This window comes from Oncorhynchus clarkii, chromosome 12 (genome assembly GCF_045791955.1).
Source record: "Oncorhynchus clarkii lewisi isolate Uvic-CL-2024 chromosome 12, UVic_Ocla_1.0, whole genome shotgun sequence".
In the NCBI taxonomy this organism is placed as follows: Eukaryota; Metazoa; Chordata; class Actinopteri; order Salmoniformes; family Salmonidae; genus Oncorhynchus; species Oncorhynchus clarkii.
The window spans coordinates 78,725,937-78,736,438 of record NC_092158.1 but is presented as its reverse complement, the minus strand read 5'-3'; the positions used below and the strand labels follow the sequence as shown (position 1 = coordinate 78,736,438).

Genomic DNA, 10,502 nt, shown 5'->3' with positions numbered 1-10,502 from the left:
GGCTTTAACATCTAACCTATTACAATGAGCATTCTGCCACATGCGTGTGCAACTGTCATGACAACAGCCAATGATGGGAGCGATGGTGTTGCTCTACACTAGTGAGAACCAACTGTTTGTATTTTCGCCCCAGAGCACGTTCCTCCTCACCTCAGCCCCCCTGCGCTGCGCACACAGATGACTCATCCAAGGGACTCAGGGGGAGATGGTTTGTGATCCACTGGCTTTTTCTTTCTCTGAAATCCTTCACTCCATAGCAAGTCCACCACTGGGGGACCATCTGCAAAGGAAAGTTGATCCTAACAAATAATAATACACACTGCTTCAGAATGGAAAACTGTCAATTGACAATACAGTAGCTGTTCAAGAGTTTGGTTTACTGGACCTAATGATATGGGTGTTTTAGATGTAATTATTGTTTTGCAAGATATTGTTGTGGATTGAAGATACTTGAAGACTCAATCATTTCTGTGGCATTTACCTGACAGCTGAGAGAGAGGCACAGCCGGTTGCAAATTACCAGACTCTGCGTCAGTGAAGACACCTCACTGCATTTCATTTGCAGGCCAAAAAAGCATACAATCAAGCAGCTGCACAGAGAGAATTCAGACACATTACTTCCAACCCACCCTAATTGGAAGCTGCTGATTCTCAGCTAGCTCGTTCTCATATGCGGCGTGGGCCGAGACATTAAACAATCCCTGCACAGAAGATAACACGCCTCACCAATTAGGGACCATTTCTGGCAAACACATTTTTATTTTTATTTCTTCCTCCTGCCCTCCTCTCCCCACCTGGACTTCCCCTCTGGTTGTAAGTTGTTATGACCGAAAAGCTCAAAGCAGGTTCAGACAAATCAATTCGTTGTAAATACAACCCCATAGTCAGGGCTGTATGCTCCCCTGCTGTATGTATTTTGTTCCCTTGACAAATGATTTTGACATTTACACCAGTGAAACTAAAGAAGAGATCTCAGTGTGCATGTCAGATATGGAGAGAGTTGGCACATTGGGAGGGATCAGGAGGCTGCCCACTGGAAGCTGTTGGTGGAGTGGAGGAATATCTCAGGCCTCTCACAGAGGGCCAGAAGAATAACCCAGCATGCCTTAATAACATGCGTCCTGCTCCAACTGGATGCAGTCACTCTTCACAGGTGTGTTCCCTAGCAACATGTCACCTTGCCTTTCAATGTAATGTTGTTGTTATTGACGAATGTAGAAATGAAGGCTGTGAGATTATTATTTTTTATAATTGAAAGCATGGTGTCAGAGAGAGCATGCTGAGGTGAGGTGGTTTCAGTTAACAATAGAGGTGTTAGAATGTAAGTCAACATCATATCAAATTCATGTGCTTTACAACATTAATCCAGTAATAACTTAAGCACTGTGCATTTAGTGACATTAAATAAATTAAATATAGGTTCATAATGGCATCTCAATTATATATGAAGAGTATTTGAATCATGTGGTTTCACAAATTTGCCTAGGAAGCATAGGTGAACACAAGTTGCAAGAGATGGCCTTTCCAAACATGCATGTTGCAGCCTGTCTTTCGACTGCGTCTCCATTGACCTGTGCCCTGTGACTGTGGCTGGTTTAATTGAATTCATTAGTGGAGGATTAGAAAACTGTTGAAGTGTGACAATGGGAGATTGAATCAGTACTGGTTGATAGAGCTGTAAAAGAAAACTTCTATGTAATTGTGTTATCTGACTCAGGGTTGAGGAAGAGTTGATGAGAGTTGAGACCCTTTCCTCCATCACATTCCATGCATTTCTGCAACCTTTTCTTGATCAATTTGAACAGTATTTATATTCTGAAAAGAATCTCACACCTGGATGATCTAGTGTACAACAGCTAAATAATGATCTTCAATGTATCAAGTTACTGTCGATTATGTCTCAGTTCCCAGTTCCCAGGTCAATATGTGATGTGCAAGATCTTGTAAACAATTGGCTCAATAACCGGAGATAGGAGAAATTACAGTACATTGGCCAGACATTGACTTGCTTCCAAATTGCATGGAATCTGTTTATATTTTCTATTCATCTTTATCACATTGATGATCAGACAGTGATGATGCTCATGATCATTTTATGTGACATTTCTGTCTATTGACTCAGAGTTGGGCTCAATCTTGGTGACCACTGGCATTTTGCAGTCCCTGTATTGAACCCATGAGCTTCCTCTGAGAGAAGAAATCACGCTGTGCCAGCGACTGTCTTTCAGCTGTGGATTGGACAGGACCATGTAGGCTGGCTATTGGTTCACTACAGTGGTCACCAAGACTTTGCATTGGAACACACTGGTACCCTTCCTTACCAGAAAGACCATTTCTCACACCCATTGTTCAACATAAGATAGCATGGGCCACCATGATTCAAGGGCTTATCACTCCCTAAACATTTTTATACGAACATGTCCTAATAAGAAATCCCCATTGCATTAGGATTATGGTATACATAGGCCATAATGGTTAATTCCCTCTGTAATCATCCAGATAGTTTTTGTTAGCGTTAATTTCATTGGTACAGATCAGTGGAGGCTGCTGAGGGGAGGATGACTCATAATAATGGCTGGACAGCAAAAGGAATGGCATCAAACACATGGAAACCACCTATTTAATATATTTGATACCATTCCACTCATTCTGCTCGAGTCCTTACCACGAGCCTGTGCCCCAATTAAGGTGACACCAACCTCCTTTGGTACAGTTGAAAAACACTTGGAATCAGATGGACAATTGAATGCCATTGAAATACACATACTGTATGTGGAGCAAAATGTCACAGTGAATGGCCAGTGCCTTTTCAGTCTCTGTGCTGTGGAACCCAGTTGTGTCAGAAAGCCCCTGGGTGTGACAGGCCAGCAGCAGAGAAGAGCACAGTGATGGTTACCCTGATTTTCTCTTTACTCCCAGACTCATGAGACCATTAATGAACAAAACAACTATTCCAGGTGGAACACAGCAACTCACATCTGATGACCACAGACAGTGACCATCTCTCAAACACTATCTGCTGCACGTTCAATATTCACACTCACACATGCAATTACCGGCTCTGAAACACTCTCGCTACCTCAAAGCACCTGAAACCAAATCAGAAACACACAGGAAGATATGATATTTTTATTAGTGATATAATGGAATCATATCTGTAAGGTACAGAACAGTAAAGGCAGAGACGGTGAGAGTAACACCTCTAAAGTGTTTTCATTTTCGTTTCACATGAGTCATTCTGAGTCACTCAACTTTGTGGCATAACAAGTCAATTATTGGGCTTTTCTCCTGCATATCTCAGCCTCTTTGAGGAAGAATACAACATTTAAGGAATGTAATTTACAGGTTATTTACTTTAAATGCACAGACTATTCAATATTTTAGGAATTTTGCAATAAATACATGCTATTACAATGTCATAGCATCCACAGTACATATAATTTGTTTTTTTGTTGCACATATTCTTATTACTATCTAAAAATACTGTAATAAATAATATAGACGTGTCTATAACTCCTTATAGTGCACAGTAAATAAAGTGAAATAGCCTATGTGAAATAGAAACCATACCATAACATAACTAGTGACAGACTGACTAGTAAATCTAACATCTCTGCCATAACCCTAACATGTACATGATCTATAATGAAACAGTGCGACCTGGTGGCAGAAAACTGAATTAGTTGAAATTGCTGTAAAGCACAGAGCCGACAATATTGTTACTTTAAAGTTTACATGACTTAAGAAAACAATGACACAATTAATGGATTCGGATATTTCAGCCACACCCGTTGCTGACAGGTGTATAAAATTGAGCACACAGCCATGCAATCTCCATACACAAACATTGGCAATAGAATGGCCTTACTGAAGAGCTCAGTGATTTTCGACATGGCACCGTCAACGGATGCCACCTTTCCAACAAGTCAGTTTGTTAAAATTCTGCCCTGCTAGAGCTGCCCAGGTCAACTGTAAGTGCTGTTATTGTGAAGTGGAAATGTCTAGGAGCAACAACGGCTCAGCCGCGAAGTGGTAGGCCACACAAGCTCACAGAACGGGACCACAGAGTGTTTAAGCGCGTAACGTGTAAAAATGGTCTGTTCTCGGTTGCAACACTCACTACATCGTTCCAAACTGCCTCTGGAAACAATGTCAGCACAAGAACTGTTCGTCGGGAGCTTCATGAAAATGGTTTACATGGCCAAGCAGCAGCACATAAGTCTAAAATCATAATGTGCAATGCCAAGCGTTTGCCGCCAATGGACTCAGGAGAAGTCAAAACACATTCACTGTCTGGCAGTCCGACGGACGAATCTGGGTTTGACGGATGCCAGTAGAACGTTACCTGCCCCAATGTATAGTGCCAATTGTAAAGTTTGGTGGTGGAGGAATAATGGTCTGGGGCTGTTTTTCACGGTTCAGGCTAGGCCCCTTAGTTCCAGTGAAGGGAAATCTTAACGCTACAGGATACAATGACATCCTGGACTATTCTGTGCTTCCAACTTTGTGGCAACAATTTGAGGAAGGCCCTTTCCTGTTTCTGCATGACAATGCCCCATGCACAAAGCGAGGTCCATACAGAAATGGTTTGTCAAGGTCAGTGTGGAAGAACTTGACTGGCCTGCACAGAGCCCTGACCTCAACCCCATCAAATACCTTTGGAATGAATTGGAACACCGACTGTGAGCCAGGCCTAATTGCCCAACATCAGTGCCTGACCTTACTAATGCTCGTGTGCCTGAATGGAAGCAAGTCCCAGCAGCAATGATCCAACATCTAGTGGAAAGCCTTCCCAGAAGAGTGGAGGCTGTTATAGCAGCAAAGGGGGGACCAACTCCATATTAATGCCTGTGATTTTGGAATGAAATGTTCGACCAGCAGGTGTTCACATACTTTTGGTCATGTACTGTAGCTTCATAGTCCACGTATTTTGATGGGGTAGAATGTGAAGATGGTTTATCGTTTAGCCTTTAGCTAAATAGTGTTTATTTTGTTCCTCTCTGTGCAACTGTTCTGGTGGCTCTATTGTAGGCTACCCTATTAATCTGCATATATTAATATGGTCTCATTTTTATGCCATTCCCAATTAGTACACAATAATGTTCAGTAAATGTAACGTTCACTTTAACAGATGACGTAACCTAATTTAATTCAATGTGTGCTGCTTCAATTCTTTGCGGTAACTCCTCTGCTGTGGAAACGACGGAAGCGCAGTTCTGGATTTTGGTTTGATTGGCAGAAAGAAAGAAGGATGGAGTTTCTGACAGGAAACCCGTTTACTACACCGGTGGGCCAGCGAATAGGTAATTGTTACATTTTAACTAATAAAGTAGGTTTATAGTGGTTTGGCGCGTGAGTTTGTAGATAGTTTACATGGTAGCATCGGGCATGACAGGCTACAAGACATTGGTAGGGTATTGTTGGAAAACAGACAATATCACTCCATAAAAGGCTATGGAAAAGGAAATTGGCGTTATTGGTTATGTATTTAATAAGAAACGAAACTGTGATAATTGCTTGCTTATAGTTAGTTAATTGATCAAAATTGACAGTGCAAAAATATATTTATATTACGCTATGACTTGACTGACACTTGCACCGCACAATAATACCGTAGAGGCGGGTCTACAGTGTTTTAATCTTCAATTTAATTGGCCAGTTTGGGTATTGTTGTTGGTCTATAGACCAATCGTTTGGCAAGCTCTGGGTGGGGTGGTGAAAAGTTGTTCCCTTCCTTCGTGACCTAATTTTAAGAAAGGGGAATTTATTAAAGTTCCAATCCCTAAAATCTCACTAGAAGGAACAGGTTGATGGTTTCAGCCACGGTATTCTCATTTTCCTTATGTTGTTTACCTAACAAGCATCAGGTGACTATTTTTCAGGAATACTCAGGTATTTAAATGTATTAGTTTGTTCTTGTATGACCAGAAGACCTATTTTGTTTACAAATTTACGAAGAAGATTGAAAGCTGTATTTTTTTATTTTATGTATACAGTAAGTAAGATACTGTTCTAAAGGGCATACAGGTCTGCTCTGACTTTACACGGTTATTGTTCTATTTAGTTATTAATACTTATTTCCAAAAAGGTCTTAGGAATGTTTATATGTAAAATATTTTTTATTCAATTATTTTATTATCAGTTTTCATATGCACTTAAAATAGTAGGTACCCTTTTATTGAAATTATTATTTGTTATTTTATTTCTCAGAATATTTCCTGATTACACTAAAAAGGGTTTTTAGTCTCTCTTACTACAAGAACCCTTGGTTTGGTCTTGAACATAATTTTCAGTTGAGTTGAATTTCAAAGCCAGATAACGTCTAGCTCAAAGGTTATGGAATAAGCTATTTTCACTTTAAATTGACTTAAATGGTGCAGATCTCGGTTCCTTGTTGTTTATGTTCACTGCTCCTACGTCTTTGACTCATCCTACTACAGTTTATACTTTTATATCATCTTTGTTGTTTCGTCTTTGTCTATAGTTTCTCTTAATGCTAGGGGGTTGCGAAACAATGTGAAGCTCAAGGTCTTATTTTTATTTGCTAAACAATTTTGAACAGATTTTTGCTTTTTTCGAGAGTCTCACTCATGCCAACTTCTGGAGATTACAGTGGGGCAACGATATTTGGCTTTCCCATGGATCTGAACACTCCGCTGGTGTCAGTACAATGAAAAATACCTTTGGTGGTAATATTCTACACTTGGAATGTGACCCCTTTGGTCACTTTATTTGTCTTGTGATCAGTTACAACGACATTACGCTCATTACTGTAAACTTCTACGGGTACAACACCAAACATGAGAATGATCAGTTACAATGACATTACGATCATTACTGTAAACTTCTACGGGTACAACAGCAAACATGAGAATGATGAGTTGCTTGAATCTATAGAGAAACATATACTTCATTGGTTATCTAAATTTCCCAATTTGTTATTATTGATAGGAGGGGACTTTAACATTACAATAGATAATTCAACTGATAGATGGCCCCCAGGTAGGCGAACCAATCAGAATTTGGGTTTAATACTTTTTATGGAAAAGTTTGATCTTACTGATATATGGAGAGAGAGGTTTCCTGCCGACAGATCATTCACTTGGAGTAACAAAACAGGTTCAAGACAATCCAAATAGATTTTTGGCTCATATCCAAATGTATTGATAGTGAGTGTGTTACTACAAATATTTGTACTACTCCCCTCACAGACCATAGGGCTATTTACATTGATATCAAAATATTTACCCCTGATACTAACCTTGGTAGAGCATTCTACTGGAAGCTAAATAGCTCATTATTAAATTAAGATATAGTTAAATTTGAGGTTAAAGATCTGCTCTCACACTTTTGGGAAAGGGCTTGTGAAGAAAAATCGTATTGCAAGAACTGGGAGCTCTTTAAATTTGAGGTGTACAAATACCTTAGAAAATATGGTAGTACTCTTGCTAAGACCAGAAGAGCTGAGGAGGAAAAGGTGATCATTAAGATAACTTCCCTTTCTCAGAGGTCCCCAGCCGACCTCTCGGAGGAGGAGAAGATGGAACTAATTGAGTTACAAAATAAACTGGATAATATATATAAATTAAAAGCAGAAGGAGCCTTTAGTAGATCTAGGAAAAAATATATTAAGGAGGGAGAACAGAATTCATCCTATTTCTTTAGACTTGAGAAATTTCACTCTAAAAATAACGCTATCCATAAGTTAAACATTGATGGTATTATTACAGATGACCAAAAATGAATCGCTAAATACTGGAGCAATTTTTACAGAAAATTGTATAGCTCTATATATTGTCAGGGATCCACAGATATGTTTTTTAACTCACTGAATAATGTTTATTCTATCAGTGATATAGAATCTAAACAGTGTGATGAACCCATCAAAGTTGAAGAGATTAGAGTCTATCAAACATCTAAAGAACAATAAATCACAAGGTGTTGATGGAATTACAATGTCAGACTAGTATTAGACATACTTGACTACTGAGACCTAATAACTGAGGATAGCTTCATATTCTTTTTTGATTTTTATAAAGCATTTGACACAGTAGAGCATCAGTTTCTCTTCCACTCCCTTGAGAGACTTGGCTTTAGGGACGTTTTTATGTAAGGCTATTAAGACTCTCTATGCAAATGGTAACAGCTCTATCAAATTGAAATATGGCACCTCACCTAGATTTAAGTTAAAGTGAGGAATTAGGCAAGGTTGTCCTATCTCTCCGTACCTGTTTTTATTAATCACCCAACTTCTTGCAAATTCTTTAAATAATAGTCCTGTACAAGGTATTTCCATAGCTGGTAAAGAAATTATTATAAGCCAGCTGGCTGACGATACTACACTTTGTCTGAAAGACGCTAACCAAATTCCCATATCGATCAATGTGATACAATCCTTTTCCAAAGTGTGTGTTCTATATCTTAACATTAATAAATGTGAACTCATAGCTGTCAAAGATTGTGACACTTTCATATTATGGTATTCCAGTAAAAGAATAACTTACATATTTAGGCATAACCATTACAAAGGATCAGAAGTCTAGAGGCTTACTAAATTTTAACCCTCTTATTAAAAAAACCCAGAAGAAGCTAAATCAATGGCTACAGAGGGACTTATCTTTAAAAGGTAGAGTCCTAATAACCAAGGCTGAAGGTATCTCTAGACTAACATATGGTGCTCTATCTTTATATCTTGACAGTAAAATAAGCAAGGAGATAGACCTGATGCTTTTCAACTTTCTTTGGAGAAACCGTACCCATTACATTAGGAAAACTGTTGTAATGAACACTTGTGAGAATGGTGGACTGAATGTTCTGGACTTTACTACTTTAAATAATACTTTTAAGATCAATTGGATAAAACAATTCCTAAGAAGACCCACTTCTATCTGGAATTTTATTCCTCATCATGTCTTCTCTACTTTTGGTGGCCTTAACTTCATGTTATTTTGCAATTATAATATTGACAAAGTTCCAGTGAAACGTTCTGCTTTTCATCGGCATGTTTTCTTGTCATGGTCTTGTCATTGACTTTAATTTATAAACACAATTTTTCTCCACACAGATATTATATTTGGAATAATTGGGATATATTGTAGAAAAATACTTTTGTTTTTAGAATATTGGTTCTGATATAATATCCTATTGGTGAGCCAACTGGTAAATGCAGAGGGTTTTTTACTCAGAATTCTTATCACTTTACAAGGTCCCTGTAACACCTAAAGATTTTGCAATTGTTTTAGATGCCATTCCCTCAGGTGTTGCTATGTTATTCAGGAACGTGTCAAGACCTGACCCTCAGAGCCTACCTTCTATTGACCCTGCTGACTCATCAGTAGGAAAGAGAGAGATTAAAGTAGACGGCACGCGTCAAAATGATTGATTGATGACCTTACGTCATTTTGACCTTTGCGTGTCCGAATATGTGCCCCCTCCCCGTCCCCCCTGTTCCTGTGGTCACGTGTTATTTTGTGTTATTTCAGATCTCTATGTCATCCTTTGAAGTAGTCCAGTTGATGGATGTCTAGGGGCCTGGTTGAACTGTGGTTGTTGTGTTTGAACTTTTGGACCGGGTATGACCCCCCAGATGTATCGCCCATATGTGTATCTGATGAATCCGGAATGTCCTGGGCATATGCCTTATAAATGTCCAGAACAAGCAATTTTTAAAATAAAGACTTGAATATTAAACATCTAAAATATGTCTACAAGGGCAATTATCGGTGTGCTTTGCAGCTCATGTCAAGAATCCAACGACAAAAGCCTGGAGGATGTTTTGCGTGAGGCTCCCGAATGTTTTAAGGGCTTTTTGTGTACAAGCGACGGGCATATGTCTTACATCTTTAGCCCGGAGGAATCTACGGTTAAGATATTCACAGACAGCGTGTCCCAACCCTTTTATCGGGCAGAACCCGAGAGTTTTTCTCCAGCGCTAAGGATGAGAGAATGGCTTAAAATAAGACTAGCGCTGTGTCAAATGGAGCGCGCCCTAAGTGTTTCAAGGCTGCCCGGATATGCGTTGGAAGAACAGGTCTGTGGCCGAAGTGATATAATGGCCATAAGAATCGCGTCAATGGCGTATACCCCGGACTCCAGAGTGACAATTTTAGCATGTGAACAATTTGATAGTGCAAATGCTTCGAAAACGGTCCGATCACATGTATCTTCCAAAGCATGCAAGGATGTAAATTTTTTCCAAATAATGTTCAGTTTTAAATGGCGCGATTACCATATTTTCAGAACACTGATGAATAAGCTGGACAGTCTTTTCGAAAATCGGGAACAATTACGGCGATGGCCTCGGTTATCGTTGAGACATTCCCAAGACCCACAAGGCAGAAGGCGGATCTATCCCTGGAGTGAAAACGGCCAGAGCTTCGATGGAGCGGGCAAAAGACTTTGCGACGGGGAGTTGGAAACGGATAACGGTCAGGGCTAAACGGACCCTATATTTGTAAGAAATAGTAAAACATGTTGAATTATAAAGTGTGTTAAAATGTATG

The 10,502-nt window shown here is 39.4% G+C and overlaps 1 protein-coding gene across 5 annotated transcripts in view; it reads left to right on the top strand.

The window, feature by feature from the left end:
- The first annotated feature begins 5,202 nt into the window (after positions 1-5,202).
- The window catches only part of LOC139422274 (target of Myb1 membrane trafficking protein-like), a 27,282-nt gene continuing 21,982 nt past the window's right edge, over positions 5,203-10,502 (top strand). For 2 of the 5 annotated variants that reach the window (XR_011635717.1, XM_071173455.1), the window contains exon 1: positions 5,211-5,303. Coding sequence is in view for 2 of the 5 variants with exons in the window: in XM_071173455.1 (XP_071029556.1) it covers positions 5,252-5,303 (52 nt within the window). In the remaining 3 variants the exon portion in view is untranslated. Of the gene's footprint in view, positions 5,304-5,777; positions 5,996-10,502 lie in introns of those variants that run through there. The other 3 variants (XM_071173458.1, XM_071173456.1, XM_071173457.1) reach the window with 3 other exon arrangements.